Consider the following 21,046-nt stretch of genomic DNA (forward strand, 5'->3'; position numbering starts at 1 on the left):
GGCCGGCTGCAGGGCTGCCTGTGCTCTCACTGGTCAGCAGCAGACATTTGCAGTTATTATTTTATTGCCTTTTTTTTTTTTTATATAGACTTCAGAGAGCCACGGCTCAGTATTAAAGCCAACAGGCAGAATGGCAAGCTTGTGGATGAGATCAGACTTCAGCAAGTGGCTGTCAAGCTCTTAGAATAACCAGCAAAACTCTTAAGTGGGAGATTTAGTGGATCACCAACACGTGAAGTGTTAAAGAAAAGTACAATGTTAAGTCCCTTACATCATTTTACTTGCAAATAATTACAGCAATTACAATGTGCTAACTGGCAATTAACATTACAGGCTTCACAACTCACCAGAATTTTTTAAAACACGCTGTGGCCCTATGCAAATTGTCTCTTTGCTACTTCTGATTTGGTGGCTGTATGAGCTAATGGCTACACATTAGCTCAGCAGATCTCGGAACAGAATTGCCCACGTGCCAGATAATTTAATTAGAGGCTTGATCTTGTCAGAGCTTTATGCAACACAGACTGCTTCCAAGCAAAGTGTGTGGGTTTTTTCCTTTCTCTTTAGTGTTTTTTGACTGTCTAATAATTTCTACTAGCGAACACCAAAGCCATTCAAGGGAGAAAGGAAGCACGAGTATGGTACACACCAGCAGGCAGCACTCCAGTCCCAAGAGTGAGGAATTCAAAAATGTGTAGAGCAAGACACATTGAGCACCTCTTCCACACACATCCCAGTCTACTGCCAGGTCTCTGCACACATTTATTAAATCTTCATTGTGCTGTTACTCAGCCCCAAAGAAGACAAGGGTCACTTGTCTCCAAGTGAGAGCTATAGGGTATCTCAAATCTCATTATAAATGGTCCCATTTTAGAGTTTTCTCATTTGAATTTATACACAACAAATACAAGGTTATGAAGATGACCTTGGTTTATTGTGACAGTGACATTGTAATTCCTTGTAGTGAGACTGGAAAAAGGCTACGTTAGACACTAAATGACAGAAATGCAAACATATTTCCTATTATGGCCTTAATTTTTGTTTGCTACACATTTTTATACTACAGTAACAATACTTGGACTCTTGGTCCATGATAAGCTAAACAGCTTAAGACAAGATAACCAAAAATACCATAGTAAAGTCTACAAAACTTTTACAAGTCAGGTCAATGTTGAGCAAGACCCACTAGAGGTCCCTTCCAACCCAAATTATTCTAGTTTCCTGTACTGAACAAGCAAAGATTTTTTGGGCAAAGCATCATAAATTTCACACATTTCTTCATTGCAGAGTTTCATATCAATGTTCTTAGCGCAGAATCAAAGCAGTGCAGCTTGTTCATTCCATTTATTTTTCTTCTTTTACAACCTTGTTTATAAAACCCCATTCTCATGACTGCCAAGGTTTGTTTTTTTCTTAAGAAGAGTGATTACTGGGGATCCACCACTGTGGCATTATATTTTATTGATTTTTCTTGTTTAAGCAACAGACCAACATAATATATTCTACTATTCTTGTTCTACATTTATTTGGGCTGGGAGCTTTGAGCTACCAGTTACAACTGCAAAGTATAAACCAGTCAAACGAGAACAAGTTTCTGTGAAAACCAAAGAAATTGTTCACCAGGAGACTTTTGTTCAACTCTCCAGCTGTCTGCTTTCACAAAGGTAAAACCCACTGCAATCACTAAGGCAGCATGGTTTCAGCTTCCCCCACTCCTACCAGCCAGACAAGGCAGATTTGGAAAAGCAAAGGCACTGACCTGCAGAAATGACTCAAAGCAGGATGGGCTGGCAAGTGCCCATCAGTTCCAAAGCCAGAGCCCTTTGGGGAAGGTCAACCTGCAGCATTGTGCATGCTGAATAATGCAAAGTAATGTGAATATGTGGCACAAGGAAGACTTCCTCCTAGGCTGGGAGGCTTAATTAGCATTTGCAAGTGCTTTGAGATCCTACCTTAAAATATTTACCGAAATAAGCTCTAGAAAGCACAATTTGCCTGACCATTCTGTCTGCTCAAACCTGCAGATTAGCTAATCCAGAATGCAGCAGAATTGGATCAATTAGAGATGAGAAAGATTTATCAGCTGATTTTATCCATCCCTCTGCTGATATAAAACCATTCCTATACTATATTTTCAAATGCTTTGTCCAGTCTAAATTACCAAAGTAAAGGAAGATGATACCAGGCTATAAGATCCCACTACCCGGAAACGTTTCCTGATATTCAGCATTCCTAGCATCTCCTTTGCTTTACCTTAGCCCATTACTCCTAGCTGTGCCCCTGAAGTTTCATAAACAGATATAACTTCTACTTAGAAACACAAAAAATGCTTTTCTAATCACAGCCCTTCACTTGGGCAGCAAGGGAGAACAAGGTGGCACCACTAAAAGAAACACAGGAATGGAAGAAGATAGGAAGGTGCTGTGTCTTCCTCTTCTCCAGCACTCACTCCAGCTCAATGGCAGATCCTTTACCAGGATTTTCATGCCTGAGGGAGACCAAGCAATCCCAGGAGAGCCAGGAAGGCTGTTCCTGATGGTCCACCCATGAAAGGGATTAGCTTCCTTCAGTGTGTGCTAGGAAATGAAACAGTGCTACAATCTCTGGGCAGGTAAAGTACCAACAGGCACAACTTAAAGAAAAAGTACATTTGTCAGAGGGAGAAAAATGCTGGCAAGACAGGAATGCAGCCCTGAGGAGGTTGGGCCCTGCCTACCCCAGAACATCAGTATGCAGCCATCCATGCTGGTGGCATGCTTGTTGCTGCCAGAAGACCCTCTGGGAACATCCCCAAACCCACAGCAGCCCCACACCAGCACATACATCAAGCTCACAAGACTTCAGGTGAGGTTATCCTAATGACCCCAGAGGAATTCCCAGACTGAAACTTTGCTGCCCATTACCAATCCTGATGCCCTCCTAGCATCCCAGTGCACATCAGTTCTTGGGGCTTTGTCCACAAAGGCAGGTGAGGCTGTGACCTTGCAGCAATCCTCCCTTTTACAGTTGTAGCCTGTAGCAATTAGGAGGGCTGGCTTTAGGCACCGATGACATGCTGCAATGCACTACATTTGCTCAGCTTCCTTGAAGCAGACCAGCTTTCCTGTGTACATTATCTTTAAGAAGGCTGGGAAATGGTCGGTGATGGGGTTGGGGGAGAACTTGACAGCTCACTTTGAAATGAGCTTTTCTTTCCTTGCCTCTTGTACCATGGAAATTAATTCTCCTCCTCTGTGCTATCTCTATAATTTTACCAATTAACATTTTTAATAGTATTTTCTAGGAAACGCTGTAATACACAGGTGTGTGCTGCTAATTTAAATACTGACACCCATGCTGTGTTCACATGTGAAGATCTCTCCTTCTTGCCGGAGATTCCCTCCCCAAACAAGAGGGGAACACCTACGGTGCCGCTCCACCGGGGAACCTCGGAGCTTGGCGGGGCGGCTGCTTCCACACCAGTGCATGTGTCAGGGCTGCTCTGCATGCACCAACTAATCCCATGTTTGTACTGCTCCTTCCCCTGGAGGTGCTACAGATGCAGGATGTCACCTGGACTTCAGGGACCCCAGGAACCGCCCTGTCACTCCAGCCAAGAGCTCCCTCCTGCAGCCCCACATGCGCTGCCCAGGAGTGCTGGGAGCAGAGCCTTGCTTGCAGGAAGCCCTCGTGCCTGCAGATACAGAGCTGTGCCCTGACTCCCACAAACACAGGAATCTGGGAAGGGTTTAGAATTACTTGTTTTCTTTTTGTATTATCCAGCTACAAAAATCTTACATCTGTCTAGGATGTTCATCTACCACGTTATCTGAGTATCAGGTACTTCCTATTACTTCATACTCCATTTGAGAAAACACTATCAAAAGCACTTTCTTTAAATAAATATATATAAATTAGTATTTATCTGTAAAATAGTAATGCTAAAAATAGATTTTATAATTAGGAAATGAGAATTCTTTTCATTTTCTCTTCTAAAACAACCTATTAAAATGTGACATCATAAAAACCCACACATTACCAAGGAAAATAAAATCTCAACTTATTCTAAGTGGGGAATGCAGTAACTCGAGCTGCAAACATTCCAAGCTTTATTTCTTGTTTGCATTTTTCTGGGTTCTGGATGCTTCCAGAGCAGCTGTTTAAAATTTTGAGACCCTCAGACTATATGACTGGACTGCATTCCACAGGTCAATGCAGGGACAAGGATTTTAAACCAACACAAGAAAGCCAACCAGCTGAGATCTCACAGTATACTGAAAAATATTCAACTAAAAAAGTTACCAAAGTCTTTTAAGTAATTTGCTAAATTCAAAGATTTATTTCTTTGTAAATTCTTACCCAGTGTAATCAGAATCTTCTCATACTGATTTACTAATGAAATCAGCTTCTAGAAGATAACTGAGCTTGTGCAGGGCACTCAGGACAGGTTATTTTGGAGTACTTGCAAAATAACAGGGTTCTAATGCCCTCTGAATTGCAACTGACCTTTCCAGTGCCCTGCAGCAGAGATCCCAGAATTTCATGTTGTGTTCTTCTGCATTCTGCAATTAGATGTTAAATGAGACAAAATCCAATGCAAACAGGAATAGAGAAAAGGGATTTGGTGTCTGTGGAGTCTCCCACACCCAAACTCCCTGAATGCTCTTGGCACAGCCCATGCCCACAGGCAGAGGGCAGGGACAGCTCTGGGTACTGGGACACCACAAGGGACAGCTCTGGGTATTGGGACACCACAGGGGACAGGGGCCCTGGCAGGCTGCTGCTCTTGGTCTTGGGCAGCAAGAGTGGCCCATGCAAGCCCAGAGTGCTGGAGGAAAGCCGAGGTGCCAAGCAGCTGTACAGACAAAACAGGCCTCCCCCAAGGGGAAAGGTGAGGCAGGAGAAGACATTTTCTGTCACTTATTTCAATAAACAGAAAATGGGAAAAAGTTAAGGCAAGAATACTTGCAGCAGTGAGTCTCTGTTTGCTTCATGAGACCCCAGCTTTCCCAAGAAGCCAAAATTAAACCCAACTTACAGAACAGAGGAGAACAGAAACCTTCAACACTGGGAACAGACAATGCAGCACCAGATCAGAAGACTGAAAGAGGAGGAGAACAGAGGGAACAGCCAGGAGGGAACAGGCAATGCGAGCCCCTAGCAGCAGAGACAGCATTAAAAACACCCCAGCATGAGCTCTGGTAGCCCTGCAGAAAAAGAAAGTCTCCAAATTGTGTCAAGATGTTGCTCCTCTAGAGATACCAAGTGAAAATTTTGATTTACATAGCTGGGAGATGCCATGCAAAGCATAAGAGAGGAAAATGAGTGACCACAGGATGGTTTTCCTTTATTTTGTGGTTCATTTCTGAAAAGCTGCTGCTTCCCCTTTTCTTTCCCCTGAAAGAAGAGAAACTTTAAAAGAAATTGCAGAATGCAATTAAAAATCTAAAATGGTGTACTGCATAAAAAAAGCACGGGGGAGAAATCTTAACAGAAAAACATCAAATATCTGTGTCCTAAAATATTGTGTTTTGCTTTTTTTCCCCATGCTGTGCTGTGTTAACATGTCCCTCACACGTGTGCCCAGCTGCTGCTGCGAGCTCGGTGGCAGGGACAGGAAATTTGGAGCTAATGGGGAAAGCAGGGAATACCAACCTGTAATTTATTTTTATGATTTCTGGAATGTTATAATTGAATTACACTAATGTTATGTGCTAATGGATGGTTGGGCACTGAGAGGCCTTTCCTGTTGCAAACACTGCAGAGAACCCCCACGCTCTGCAAACACTCATGCACAGAGACATACCCAGGGCCATTTGTCCCCAGCACTCAGGACATGGTCCACTGTTCCCTATTTCCAAAACTCTTTCTTGATCAGTACTGTAACATGTAGCTGCAGAGAAAAACAAGATACCTTCAACTACCTCAAAAGCAGACACGAAAAAAAAAATTAGGCTTTTAGGTCTGCAGGCTCCTGAGGAGAAGACAGAATCTGCTCTGTTTGCCCCAGACAATTCAGCCAAAATTCCCTGGGGCCTCACAGTCAGGCTAATGAGAAACTCCCCAGCAACTCCCATATAAAATGCTTTCATAGGTCTTTAAAATGCCTTAAATTCTCTATATATTTAGTAAGACTTTTTACTTTAAAAATGTCCCTTGTTGCTCCTCAAGATAATACCCTGGTGATGTATTGCAACAGAAATGCAGCATTGTGTGACCGGACCTTTGTTTTGCGAGTTTTGAACCTTATTTTTGTCTTGGCCACGAAGAAGCCAGAACCCCTTTAGCAGAGCAGAGGTGGGCACTTGCCTGGCCCCCAGCAGCCCTGCCCAGTCCAACCCCAGTGACACTTCTGGAGAAGGACAGACAGGCTGCAAGGGGCTGCACGTGTGTTAAGGGTTGGGGGGGGGGGGGAAAGCAGGGAGAAGAACTACTCAGCTACACTGTTCCTGTGGAACAGAAAACATCTCTGCCTCTTAGGCAGCAAAACATGCCTGACCAGCTATTCAACAACAAACTAAGTCCTTGGATTAAGGGAGGAAAGGAAAAGGGTTTTTTTCTTCCTTTTACATTAAGGAAAAGATGTTTACAAAACCTGAAGAGGAAGGAAATTTGCTATATGCCCATTGTTAAACAGTACTGGTGGACACTCAGATTACTCACCCTGGTGCAAGGGCAGCCTCTGCCCCTTCTATGTTGTTTTGATTCTCTAGATTATTATGCACAGCCTTTAAGTCGTTATATAAAAAAAAAATAAGCTATTTCTAGCTGTATTTGAAGTACTGGAATAAATTCCTCAGTGCAACTATAGCACGGGCTGGAATCTTGCAAAGGGTTTTGCCTTGGCAGATTTTACCAGGAACAAGCAGTTACGCCAGAGCAGACAGCAACTTGTGCACACACTCTGCCAGAGAAAAAGGATGGTCCTGCACCAAGCCAGCACCAAACAGACCCATCTGAGCACAGGATTTCTTTAGTCATAGTGTTCACAGCCGAATTTCCATGGGCTGCACTCAGCAGCTCCCATGAGCAGCCCTTGCCCAGTGCCATGGTGTGCAGGCATGGGATGTACTGGCTGTGCACCCTCAGTACGTGTCACAAGCAGAGAAGCTCCCCCAGGAGACACTGAGCTTGGAGCCCCATGTTTGGCACACCAAGAACAGATGGTCATCAGAGCCACCTAGACAAGACCCATGACTGCAGACTCAACTCATGTCACAAAAAATTTTTTTCAGAATAGCTTCTACTGGTTAGATGAACTAAAAATATAGCAGCAAAAGCTCCTTTTTTTCCCCACAGATGCACCTATATAGTTATTTCACTAGTAGAAAAATATATATAAGTATTTTTTAAAAGCTTAAAGTTTACATTCTACCTGTAACAGTTCTTGCTGGTCCTACATACCATCCCAACCCTGGGACCATGACTCCCCCAGCCCACAGCAGCTGTGCAGAGTGCCAACAGAATTTTTCAGAAGTCATTTTGTATGTGTTTGCACACACACAGAGATGTACAAACACATACAGGAGAAAGAGGGAGAGAAATATGTTAATTTGAAACATCTGGCAAATGTTTCAGAGTTAACAAGTCCCAGGTTTGGCCTTTGGGGCTTTTTTTCCTTTCGGGGAGTTAAGGAAGGGGAGGCAATTTTGTCATTTTGGGCCAGGGAAGGAAGGGACATGAAACAAGAAATTGAAGCATGTTTTTTCACCCTTTATTGAACTTCAACATCACACTACTGAAGCTAATGCAAACAGGAAGATCATAAAAAACATAATGAAAGTCTCGCACACTGGGACTGAGGGACTGGTTTCAGTTACTGAATATAGCTGTGGAGCCACACCACACAAGAGCCAGTGACTCCACACAGCCACACCACCACAAACTGGGGATTTTTAAGCTTTTTCTGTGTAGTTCCTCAATCATATTCCAACCTGCAACTTTTGTGCTATGTATTGCATCCCGACTTGACAGGATATGATATCACATCTTTATACACATGCAAGACTGGCATCTGTAGCTACTAAATGTGTTAAGAAAACCCCCCAATTAACACACATTTTCCTAAAGCTGCCATAAATAATGCATACAATACATTTCTCCCACATCCGACATCTTGAATGAGAGCTGTAATTGTGGGAATAAATGAAGAAAAATGGAGACTCAACTAACTTGGTAAAAGCCTTTCACAGTCTGTCTTTTACTTAAGGCATAGTCACCAATACCAACCCCAAATTAACTCTGCTGTGCACAGAAAGTTTTTTGGTCATTGTTTTGAACCATAGGCTATTTTGAATGTAATACACTTGCAGACTTGTGATAGATGATAACACCAGTAACTCCACTGCAGTGCTGCTTGAGATGAAGGTCAAGCAAGAGAGCTGGCGAGCGCTCTTTTCATGCACCGTTAGCTCCAGGCACAAAGGGGCCTTCCACATCACAGCTGGGGGTTTGCAGCAGCAGCAGCAATATTTGCTATCAAAGACTAGTGAAAACAAACCCCTGCAAGCAGCCAGAGTGCCCAGAGAAGATGCACCCAGTGCCCCAGAAGAGGCATCTGAGAGCACAGTGGGTACAATGTGAAAGGCCACAAAGTGCCATGCAAAGGCAGCTCATGCCTTCGAGACCAGAGAGATGCTCACTGTGGTAGGAAAGTGTCCCCTGGGAGGCAGGCTCCCCCTGACTCTTAAAAAATCCATCTAACCAGAAATGCAATACCACTGTTGGTTTTCATATTACTGCTCAGTTTCTCAGTTGTTTCCATATCATTGGTGAGCTTTTAAGAGAATACCATTGCACAGTCCAATGTGGAGAGAGCACAGAAACAGACTTACTGTCTTCAAAATCAAAAATATTCTGAACATCTCATAAATGTTAAAAACAGCAAAATAATCTTCACATGGAGCACAGACTGAGATGTGGCTAGTTACTTTGAACTAGCCACAAACTAATTTGACATTTACCCTCATGCTTGTGTTATCAATACACATTACACAGACAAACTTGATTTATCCTGTTCAATTTCTTGAGCCTCTTTTTATTCAGATTATTGACCTAACATGGATGAACAAGCTTCAGACACATGTTTATCACTGTCAAACAGACCAAAAGCTCGTTCAAATTTTAAATCTTTCTACCATGGCGATGTACCACTTTTATTCTCCTGCCCTGACAGTACTTTGCAATTTCCTCAGAGAGGAGAAATACACACATTCCAGTTGAGACCAAGGCTTAAAATTCCTATTAAAGCAGCTTTTATGTAATTAGATTGGAATGAATGTGTAACAGTGCCCATTGCAGAAAACTTCAAAGTGGTTATACTGGAGAAATCACAACCCGTTTCAGTGTGCCCACAAGAAGAAAGAATGGCTCTCTGGAGGATAAGAGTATATTAGTCTCTGTGTGTAATAGATTTTATTGACCATATGGAACTGATATAAAAATTGTGTTGCAGTGGGTAGTCTTGGATTTGAGACAGGAATGTGACATACAAAATACAGTTCCTGTAAAAAGCCTGGCAGCTTTCTGGCAGTTTTTGCAATCAGAAGAACCTAAAATATTTACCTGATTGAGTCACTGACGAGTCCCAGGTCAAAGCAAAATCTGAAGATTCACCCTCTTCAACTGAAAAAGAACAAAAATAAGTTGTGATTGCTAAAGCAAACCAACTGGAAAGCAAAGTCATCAGAAAACTAGGTCCACTATGACATTAAGTATTAAAACAGACTTCTCCACTGCTGAAAAAGAACTTACTGCTTTCTATAAAATAATTCATAAGGTGGAAATTTAGTAAAGAGATTTTTCCTACTTTTTAACCTAAATATGGGATTTGTGTTTGCAGTTTCTTCCTGAACGGGTGGCAGTAAGTTCATGTGAAATTTTAATAGACATTTAAACACCACTACCTGGTAAGAATTCATATTTGAAATGTTGTACATTTCCAGCTTGCATGTGTAAAATTGCCATTGTAAATATAGAGGTTGTTTTTGAAATGGATGTTTCAACAGATCATAGTAAAGAACTGTCCTGTGAAGGAAAAATTGCCTGACTTATGTCGTCCTAACATACATCTGCCATATTCAGAACCCAGTGGTATCTTCAGGGATTTTTCAGAATTAAAAAATACTATTTTGATGCATAACATGTTCTGTGATATGGCAGTCACAAATAACTGCTTTTAAAATGCTGTGAAGACTGTCAGAGCCAGTGCTCAGCACTTGCAAGTGACATAGCTAAAACCTTCTGCCTGTTAACAATTATAAAAACTCCACTTGATTTTTACATTCTTAAAAATAACTAAGAACAGCCAACAACAAGCCAGGCAAAAAAGTGCCTGATTCTGCTGTTACTGAAATCAGTGCTGGTTATACTAATGACAGACTGGGCATTTGAAAGCAGCAACTGCAGAAATTCTTCTTTTGAATTGCAAAAGTTTTTCATGGTCACCTGCCCACTCCATCACCCTGACAACAAACAAATTTAAATTATACATCTTTATTTTCTGATTAATATTATTTACTCTATGCACTGAACAATTGCTTACCCTTTCAACTAAGTTATGCTGGATTCAAATGCACATTCTAGAGAATTCTACGACTGGAATCCAAACCACATTGCAAAGCCAGAAGCACAACCCAACCCCTGTTGACCAGCCCTGTAAGCGCAGGCCAGCCTGCTCCAGTGAATATTTACACTGACATTTGTATCACAAGAGTCTTGATTTTATGCTTTCCTTACATTTTTCCCCCCAATCCAGTGCAGAATTCTGGCATTAAGTTGATGTTAGTGGTAACATCATACGGCATTAGGAACAGAGAATATAATTTACATAGGCAATGCCTTGATAAATGTAATTTTATGTCCAAACCATAGAAAAATGTGTGCTCCAAAGAAGGGCACTCTGGTTTCATAAATCTGTATGTTTATTAATGGAGGAGCATGAAATTCAACCATTTCTTTGGAGAAATCATATTTGAGTCTTGGCTATACTTTTTTCAGAGTCTATGTTAGCATAAAGGCCATGTCACATAATATTAAATTCCAGAATGACAGAGGAAAAACAAGAGGCAAAGCTAGAAGCTTATTGAAGCCATTATTGGTCCTATTCCCTGGCGGTGGCAGAGCCAGCTTGGCTGCCTTGTGCTCTCTCCTGAGGGCTCACCTACCATTTTGTGCTCTCTAAGCCACCATCTTGTTCCCATTTTGACCCATCTCTTAATAGAAAAACTCTGGATGCAGTTATCCGAAATACCATTTCAGTCTTACACAAATGCATGTCTCATTTTAACATCAAAAACTATATACACCTGGGAGGGTTTTTGCTCCAAAACTAAATAAGCCAAGTTGGAAATTCATGTACCTTACTCAAAACAGACAAGGGGAATGTTTTAATTTTATTTTATCCTTGACTACTTTTTGGTTGTTTTGCTTGGAGAGTGGTTTTTTTACACTACTACTTTTATGCTGAGGCTTTTTTTATTTCTTTACATTTTGTCTTGGAAAGAGAGATTAAAAAACCCCAGTCTGCTAAAAATACATAAAAGAGATAAATTTGGTCCTAGTCAAGGAGTAGTATATGGATCTGAACTTGTCACTGACAATTTTAGCAAAACACTGACTTTCATGTTGGTTAAACACCAAAGACTGCTCCAGTCCTTGAGCTGCTCTAGGGCAGTTGGCTCCAGCACGTAACAAAACCACAGTTTTTGGAATCCCTTAAATGAGGGCAAAGGTTTGAATCAGCCTCTGTTGGCATTAATTTGCTTTGCTCCCTAATGACTGAAAAGGGGACAGAGAACATTCACGTGGAGGCCACAGCACTGAAATTCACTTTATATTATCACAGTCATGGTTTCAGGTTCTCCCCCTCAATTTGCACAGACCCACCACAGAGCTACATATCCATGGAATGAAGAGGCCAGTGGGATGGAGCCTCCTGAGCTTAGGCACAGACACATCACCCTGCAGCTGCTGGTCACACCACCACCACCTTTCCCTTTGCTTTTCCATTTTTCCTTTCATTCTTTTAAGTAAACATCATCTTTCAAAGGCTAAACTACAAGAAAAAGTAACAGCCAAGTCTATTCCAAGAGGGATTACAGTATCAACTGACTCAAGCACTTGATCCTCACCTGCCCATCCATCCATCCACCCAGCTAGGCAGGGGGCAGAGAGAAACAAGGAGCAAAGGCAGCCCCATCTAGAAAAGAAAGATCAAAGGACTGTGCCTGTACACCCATTAAGAAGCCCCAAAGGTTTGATGGGAAATGGTGTCTGTGAAGCTGAAGCAAAAGAGAGGTGAACAGGCTTTGTCACAGACAGCAAGTGTAATTGTAGGAAGACACTAAACTCCATGTGCTTCTGCTCCCTCTCCATAATGGGCATAAAACCAAGAGCTGCAAGGTTCCTCTGTGGCTGCCTAATCTCCTGGATATAAATGGTTATTTAAGGAGACAGCATTTGAAATGGTGTCACTGCTGGCTTTTCCTCAACCTCAGCAGTGAGCAGAAGCCATGGAAGTCAGAAGGAAATAAAATGTTTTCTTCTTCCTAAAGTCAACTTCAACAGCCAAGCATTTGAAGCTGAAATTTGCTCTCAGTTGCACATGTCTGTTGCTGGAGCCATAGGGAAGCAGGAGGAGGCTTCCCAGGCTGGTTGGAGATCTGGGGACATGATGCTGTTCACAGAGGGCACAGGAGTCCCACAGACCCTATCTGGGGACAGGCCCCTTGGGGACTGCCTTAGGACTTGGCAAGCCCTCCCTGGCAGGGCATAGTGGACCCAAGAAGAGATTTGGTCACTATGGCTGTGAAGGGATTTCCATGTCTCATTACTGAGAAGGAAGTCAAAAACACTCCTAGTCCATAATATTAGCCAGAGAATGATTCACTTAAGCTGAATTTTCAGTTTTTTAATATTTTTGTCATCATTCCTTGAAATCTAGGTTTGCTCAGGTGACCATGTGTATCAAAATTCACTGTGTAGATGCTGTTACTTAACTTGTGGTAATGGACAAAACAAAGCCAGGGAAGATGTACAAAGCATTCAACACAATCACTCTCAAAATACACTGCAGAGTAAGAATAATTCTCCTTTCATTAGCAGGAAAATACATTTTGAGACATGCTAGACATACTTATAACTATCCAAGTCAAGGACTAGACACTTCTATCTGTGCTAGTAAATCACTCTGAATGTGTGGACACCCAAGTCCACAAGGCTGATGTTTAGCATGGGCAGGAGCCACCCACATGCATGAAACACCCTGCAGCTTGGGAAAACCACAGGGAACAGCAGCACCATTCAACACTGAGAACCCTGATTTTCCAAAGCAACTGGATATCTCGTACTTTTCAAGAATCCTGGCGACAAAGAGGATGAAGGCTCAGCATCTCCTGAAATTTTGGAGCTATTTCATACCTTCAGGAAGGCTGGGTTTGACTTGAAAATAGCCTTGGTCTGGCATCATAGAAATTCTTATTGTTAGTCAGCTCAAAAGATGGTTAAGTTTGTGGACTTAACCCTGTGCCCACCTGAGGCCTGGCACAGGGATGTCATTGCTGGCAGTGGAAGGACACATCTGCCTCCCCTTGCTGTTCTGCCCCAGCACAGGAGGACTCCCTGCTGTCATACCTGGACAAGACCTGTGTTCTGCTCCAGCTGACTGTGGGGCCCAAATGCAAGAGCCAGAACAAGCACACAGCTTACATAGAGAAGAACTGTGGGCAATGGCAACATCACAATACAGCACTCCTGCACATGCCAAATATTTGCATTTTGCCCGCTCATCTCAGATGTTCTCCGAGGATGCTTATTTAATTGCTAGGTCACGAGCACTGCAGGCTCAAAGATTTCAGTTCTTTGTGCTCAGAGAAACTTCAGAAAGGATTCAGCATCCATTCCCTTAAGAGTGAGAACATCTATTTATGGGGCTACCATTACCTGAACTCCATTCACAGTCACAGTGCTTATTTAACACTTTATCACTCCCAGGAAAGAAGTTAACCTTATCAAAGTAAGATGCTTCTGCACCAAATGTTGATTTCTAGATGCAATCAAGCTTTACAAGTGAGCAACAGCCCCTCAGTAATTCAGGTGGCATGTGTATGCTCCCTTATCCTATTACACAGGCTTCAAGGACCACAAGGACCAGTTTAACACTTCCCATAATACAAAACCACCACAGTTCGCTAACGAAAACGTCAGGAACGTGAGAGCATGAGGAACTACTGAGAAATCTAATGGGTTAGAAGCACATCCCACAGCTGAGGGGGGGAACTTTCCTGGAACAAGGCTGTTACCAAGCACTGCATTCAGGATCAGGGCCATTCCCTCACCTGCCAGCAACCTTAGAAAACACCAGGTACAAAATACCTTGAATGCACAAAATGCTGGTGCCACTTTTTTAGTTTGGAGGATTTTGTTAGATTTTGTTGGTGACAGAACTCTCAGCTGAAGCCAGGGAAGTCTCACTGATGCCTGTGTATTAGCTGTAATGTATGTGTCAGGACTCACAGCTTTCCCTCTAGTGAAATACTCCAGCACCAAGCCGCATTGCAAGCCAGTCACACATTAATCACATCTTTTCCTGCCCTAGCTATCGGCACTCGCATGCAGGAACTCCGTGATCTTCTCTAATCTTCAGGCTCCTTTGCCACTTTCAGACACACAACTCTGTGCTGTCCTACCCAGCCTTTGCTCCATCCCTCCCATCACACGCAATTAAATGCTCCCAAATCAGCACAGGACACAGAATAGCCCCCTCCGACCACCATTCATGTGCCACGACTCATCCCACAGCACTGGCAGCCTGGGATTTGATACAGTGCTCTTACTCCTGCAAAATGCAGAGCAGCTCCCCTTTCCACAAAGTCAAAGGGAGCTGAGGATGCTCAAAACTTTGTGGATTGGGGATTGTAAAGCAGTCACTTTCCAGCTGCTTGGCATGGCAGGAGCACAAAGGGTGTTAATAACCTTTACACTTTAAATAGCCTGGTGTTTCCTGCGTGTATCTAGAGCCCATATTTGGAGAGCTGCAGACTGAAAGAAGAGAACACCTCTGCTCCACTGCTGCCCAGAGAGGGTCAGCCCTGCACAGCCCCGGGAACTGCCACCACAACTAGCAGTGGTAAAGGTTTGGAAATGGCTACTCTGAGCAGAAGCCAGCCAACCCTTCCTGTTCACATCACCTCCCAGTTTGCTGTAAGGCTTTCCCTCTCTCCTGCTTAGATGCTCCCTGATAAGATTCCCCAGAATATCGGTGAGACGAGAGCCTGCAAAACACAAAACCCTGCAGCAGGGGAGAAGTAGCAGCATGAGGAGCAGCCCCATTTGTTATTAATGCAGCGGCGCTGCGGCAGAGCTGCAGCCGCTGCCCGGGAGCGCTGCAGGGCGCAGAGCCGGCCCCGAGCCAGGCATCGCCTCCTCCAGGAACCAGGCTGCCCCTCTTTGTCAGCAGCTGGGGCTTTCTCCCGCCGCTGTGCAAAGAGAAACCCTCACAATCAGCAGGAAAACAGCAGTTTCGAGGGGCTTTGCCCGTCAGCTGAGAATAGACGCCTGTGAGCGTATCCCGACGCGTTTACAGTACCTTGCAGCTAGAAAGGAAAGGGAAATCCCCCTGGTGCCTCCGTACCAACATTCAGGGGAGAAAAAGGTACCTGGCAGAAGCTGCTAGCTGTGCTTTATACCAGCCACTTGAGCCAATTCACTCCCCTTGGAAATTCAACTTCCCCAGAGGATTCCTCTCAGCTCTCCCCACGTTTACAAGGCATTTTGTTTGTGTGATCATTTGCCTTCAGCTTCAGTAATGCTTGGCCCTGTTGGCTGGTGGGAAGGAGCACTGGGACACCAGGGCATCCCCAGAGAGGCAATGGTGCATTCCTCGCCCGTGCCCTAGGCTGGGATCCCCCATGGGAACAGGGCATGGTCCTTGGCACAATCGCTCACAGCTCCGGAGCCACCTCCCCATTCTCTCCTGAGTGAGCAGCTGATCCAGCCATTGGTGGCCCTTGGCCAACAAGGGTTTTTTCCACCTTAAATAGGACTGTTATGTATTAGTCCTTTCATGAGCCAGCAGGCCAGGGAATAAGACAAGAGGGTTTACTGACATGGCTTATTTAGCTAGTTCAGAGCCTAAATTTGCACAAGTTCTCTAGCTGCTTTTCTCCAAAGTCAGTAATAGGGCTTGGCAGAGACTGTGGGTTTTGCTGGCAAAGTCAGCCTTTTTGTGTGAAGGAGGGAGGAGTGGGGAAACCCAGACTGCTGTGCTCACTAGGTCAAGGAAAAGAAAAAAAAAGAAAGGGAAAAAAAAAGGAAGAAGGATAAGACAAATGGGACAGAATTACAAAGGGAAACTGAAAAAAGATCGTTAGGAACAGAAAAAGATGTGAAGGTGATTAAGGAGAACAAGACAAACAACAAAATAAGGTAACACTAGCAGGTTTATGCAAAGGAGATCTAATTATGGGTGGCTAAATCCTCCAGGACATTAATATTCCATCGTAATGTGTCTAGTTTCCTCCTTTCCAGACATGGCAGGGAGGAAATGAGAATCACTTAGATACACTGTTTAATGAGCAAATGATGGACGATCACCAAATACAGCCTGCCTGATAAGTATCCATTAGCTTAAACTCGCACAGTAAATCTGTGTGCAGCTAACGGGCCTGCCTCTTCCAAGGCCACAGCAAAACTTAATGGAACTGCAGCCAGAGAAAGGGAGCCTTGTAAATAAAAATCTCATCTCACTGAGACAAGAAAGACTGTAGGACATACATAATGGCTAATCACAGCCCTTCCCACAGACTGCACACCTGACTCACAAGCCAGGGTGTATTTATTCCCAGTGCTCATATTTAGTTTTTTGTGTTTCTAATTCACATACTTCACTGGAGACAGATATTTCCCATCCAAATCTATTATGTAAATAAATACGAGGGTTAGGTGTAATAAAATGCAGTCAGTGTTTCACATTGCAGTCAAGATCAACATCTTATACATGCAATACATTAAGCTTGTAGTTCTTAAAACTGGGCCTACACACACCCCATAACACATTTGGGATCAATACTCTCACGGTTCTTATAGCTTGCCATCAAATGTTAATCCCCAAAGGACAAGGTGGATTTTTTTTTTCTTTAAATACTACGTATTGCAATTAAATCTGTGAAATGTTCAGGAATTTAGAGGTTTCTTCTTCTGTTTCTGCCTGGAGTTTCTGGCCATGAGACTGGTGGAGTGCACCCTACCCAGCTCAAGGAACCCATCCTGCTGATGGCCCTTTGGTGCCTGGCACAGATGCCCCACGGACATCCTGCAGCCCCAGACCCATCATCTGCCATGAGCTCCCCTGGATTTGGATGGAGCACCCAGAGCCCCTGCCCTCACCTGCTCCAGCTGGGCTGAGCCCCAGCCCACACCACACATAGGCAGGGGTGGTGAGGGAGGCGGAGATACACGAGGAGATGGGGCACAGGGTGGCCAGTTCCCATGGACAGGGACACAAAGCACCAGCTGCCTGTGGGCACCCTCCTCTCTGCATTGGTACATCCATTTCTAAGGCAACTGTCACCATAGTGTCTGCACCTTCTTTCAAAAATAGATCTACTGTGAGTAAGCAGGCACTTTTAAAGCTCAAGTGAAACAAAACAGGTGAATCCAGCAATCTCCACATTGCTCATAAAGTCAGATTTTGCTTCAGAAACCAAGGGTTAAAATACTCTTGTTCCATTTCTAATACAACTGGATGACAGAAATGTTTATATGTTGAAACCCTACCAAACCAAAGCAAGGAAAGTAGCAAAAGGGAAGATTAACACCTCTACAATTCATGGCCAGGGCTTCAAAACCATGAGTCAAATTTGCAAGTTGTGAAGTGATCCTCTGATCTGCTAGAAATGCCAAAAGCAGGCTGAGCTTACCCAAAGACAACATGATGGTGATGATGCAAGTAACAGACCAGACCTGGGTCAGCAAGTGCAATAACAAAGGTGTTACTCAAATAATTGCAATATCTTACACCTTCCTCCAAACTTCAGGTTTAGAACTTGCACTGTGAAGGCTCTGCTACCCCCTACGCACTTCTGAGCACAGACACGAAGTGAAGATACACAAATCTCAGGTACCACCCAAAACAATGTTTGCAAACACATGGGGCTGTGTTGGAAGACAGCAGACCTGAGACTTGCAGCTGGCAGAGACAAGGTGCACATGGCAGAGTTCAGCTGGAGGGCATGGCACTGGCCAAAGGGATGCCAGAAAGGCCTTGCCTGTTTCCTGAACATAACAAAAGGGCTGCAATGAAATGAAGTTTCAAAATCGAGTCAAAACATCATGAAATTTAAACACTGGGCTTTGCACAGAGAATGCAGGGTCTCACCAAGTCAGATTTATTGCAAAACTTTGCTTCTCTGGGGAAGAAAAAAGAAATGAAAAAAAAAAAAAGGCAGGGGAAAGAAAGGGAAGAGCAATATTTTTACATGAGGGTTATAAAGTTTCTCTATTAGCAGGATACCTAATAAATTTACCTGTGCTGGCCCTGTATTCAGACACCTAATAAGAATGCTGAAAGGTTAACACCTAACACAGGCTAATAACACAAAGAAAGGGGACTGTTCTAAAATAATCTACATGTATGGAAACAGGAACCAAACCCAGAAAGAATGGAAGCAGATAGCAAGGATCTGCAGATGAGCAGTGGGGCCACAGCTCCTTACATTACCTCTTGTTCTGGTGAAGCACATAGAGATTTAGGTACATGAGCAGACTGAGCACAGCCTGCCTCAAACTGCAGGCTGCTCCCCATTGCAACTAATGGGGATCACCCTTCTGCATTCTGCTTAGTCAAACCCATCCAACCACCTGCAGTTCTGTAATAAAACTCACAAAAACAACACTGTCCAACCTGCTGTGGCTAGACCAAGAGCCACATCCCTTCAGACCCTACTGCCATGGACAGAAAGTAGACTTTTCCTTTCCCTTTGACAAGGAGCTGATGTCAGCTCTCCAGCTCATCTCATCACCATAAATCAAGTTCCACTTCACAGCTATTTTTCCACTGTTGATTTCATCCAGACCCAATAGAAGCCAATGCAACATCTCCTATTTCACAGGATCTGAGCAGTTCCAGATGGCAGGGAACCCCAATTTTCAGATGTAGGTTTGAGGTAGAGAGTTTAATACTGATGAAAAATTCACACTTGCAAATATGATAAAAAGAACAGAAAATTACTTAAACAGCAAGCAACTACCTTGAGGGACACTGATGAAATTGTAAAGCACACAACCAACTCTACTCTTACACAAGTTTTAGTCTCTAACTTCATAATTCTTCAAGGCAGGTTTTACTACATTATGCCTAAAGCCGTCATCCCAGCTGCAGAGAGCTCCAGCAGGAGCAGAGCTGCTGCACCAAACACTTTGTTTAGCATCACACTCCCCTCCACAAATACCCCATTCAGCACCCAGGGCTATTAATCACAGCTGAAAAGAAGTCTTTGACCAGATTTCCACACCTCAGCCTAAAAAAATACACCAATTTTTACTGCAAATCCTTCAAACTTGGAAGTTGTTTCACTAGTCAACTATGTTTGCAGTGTAGGTAGCACAGAAAAAGGAAAAGAGAGGAGGCTTTTCCTGACCAGCCATTTTAATTAGAGCTAGGGGGGCTTGAAAAAACCCGTGTGGTGAGTGGCGTTACTTCCCCTCCTCAGAAAGGCCAGTACTGAAGTGCTGAGCACCCCGGGCTGTCAGTGCTCCCACTCTGCTGCTGTCCCGGGCCAGCCCAGGGGCTCAGGCCAGCCCAGCTCCAGCGTTTCTGGAGAGAGCTGGGTTTCACCAGGCACTGGCAGGAGCTGCTTTCCCCAGCAATCCCTGGCTGTGGCTCTTTTGTGTATGCAAGTGTGTGTGTGTGTGTGTGCCTGTGTGTGTGGCACTGCTCCCCAGGCTCGCTCATTTTAATGCTGCTTTCTCCCCAGATGAAAATATACATATTCTTATTAAGGAAAAAAAATGTGCAAAGTATAAATTTGCATCTATGATCATTTCTGGTTCGTAAATTGTATTTTAATAATAAAACAATATATTCTTCTGTACTGCCTCTTAAACACTAACAGTAAAGTCTGTCTTATTTGTACATGAGCTTAAATGTTTCAATGAAGGAAAACACAAATAGTATAAAATGTAAAGTGAAATATAGATAAAAGGATAAATAAAAGCAGGAGCAAAGCTAATACATGGAGAATCCTGCCTCCTCCTTTTGATTCACGTGAGTGGATGCCCCACACTTTTCTGCTGCAGAATTTTATTACACAGGTTGAGGGGAATTCTCCAGCTGAGATTCTTCTACTAGAAAGACAGGCTTTGTTGGCTGCATTAAGGTGATAGAAACTATAATGAGGGAGAGAAAGTTGCATGTATGACATATACCCTTTGTAGCATTAAATTTAATTTGCAGAAAAACCAACACAACCACCATAAAGTGGAAACTAATATTTTTTATAACCCCTTAACAACCTGTCCTTAGTGCTAACATACCATAAAGAAATTTCAACGTCTTGTTATATGTGTAGTTTTTAAACAACACTAAAAGGAGAACACAGCTCTTATTGAAAATTGGCACACACACAAAGAAAGGGGAAAAGCTGGCTTTTAAAACTTTATCCCAAAGCATACTTTTTTCTCTTTATTCCTATTAAATGTACAACCCTTCCACTGAAATGAAACATAGAAAGAGTTTCCAAATATTTTATAATTCTGAATGGATTTCCCTAGTGTAACAGTAATAATATTTTTACAGTTAAAAGATCCACTGATTTAATAAGTGTGATTTGTGTATTTAGAAAATTCATTAGAGCAGACATTCCCCAACATTTTTAGATTTATTTATTTATTTAGCCTAATTTGGGTACACTACTTCAAAAGAACGCTTAGAGCTTCCCAGTTCCTTAGTCACTCACTAATAACATCTAATAATTAATAAAGACATGTAAATTCTTAACTCCCAGAACTATTCCAAACTTACTATCTGTACGCTTCATGTCATGTCTCACTTATAGATATCTGCATTACT

At 43.1% G+C, this 21,046-nt stretch overlaps 1 protein-coding gene across 4 annotated transcripts in view; it reads right to left on the minus strand.

Annotated features, from left to right (window-relative positions):
- The window catches only part of ZNF423 (zinc finger protein 423), a 279,999-nt gene that overhangs the window by 175,548 nt on the left and 83,405 nt on the right, over positions 1-21,046 (minus strand). For all 4 annotated transcript variants that reach the window (XM_036390304.2, XM_036390301.2, XM_054516151.1 and 1 more), the window contains one exon: positions 9,544-9,603. In XM_036390304.2, coding sequence (XP_036246197.1) covers positions 9,544-9,603 — 60 coding nt within the window. The remainder of the gene's footprint in view (positions 1-9,543; positions 9,604-21,046) is intronic.

This window comes from Molothrus ater, chromosome 12 (genome assembly GCF_012460135.2).
Source record: "Molothrus ater isolate BHLD 08-10-18 breed brown headed cowbird chromosome 12, BPBGC_Mater_1.1, whole genome shotgun sequence".
NCBI classification, from domain to species: Eukaryota; Metazoa; Chordata; class Aves; order Passeriformes; family Icteridae; genus Molothrus; species Molothrus ater.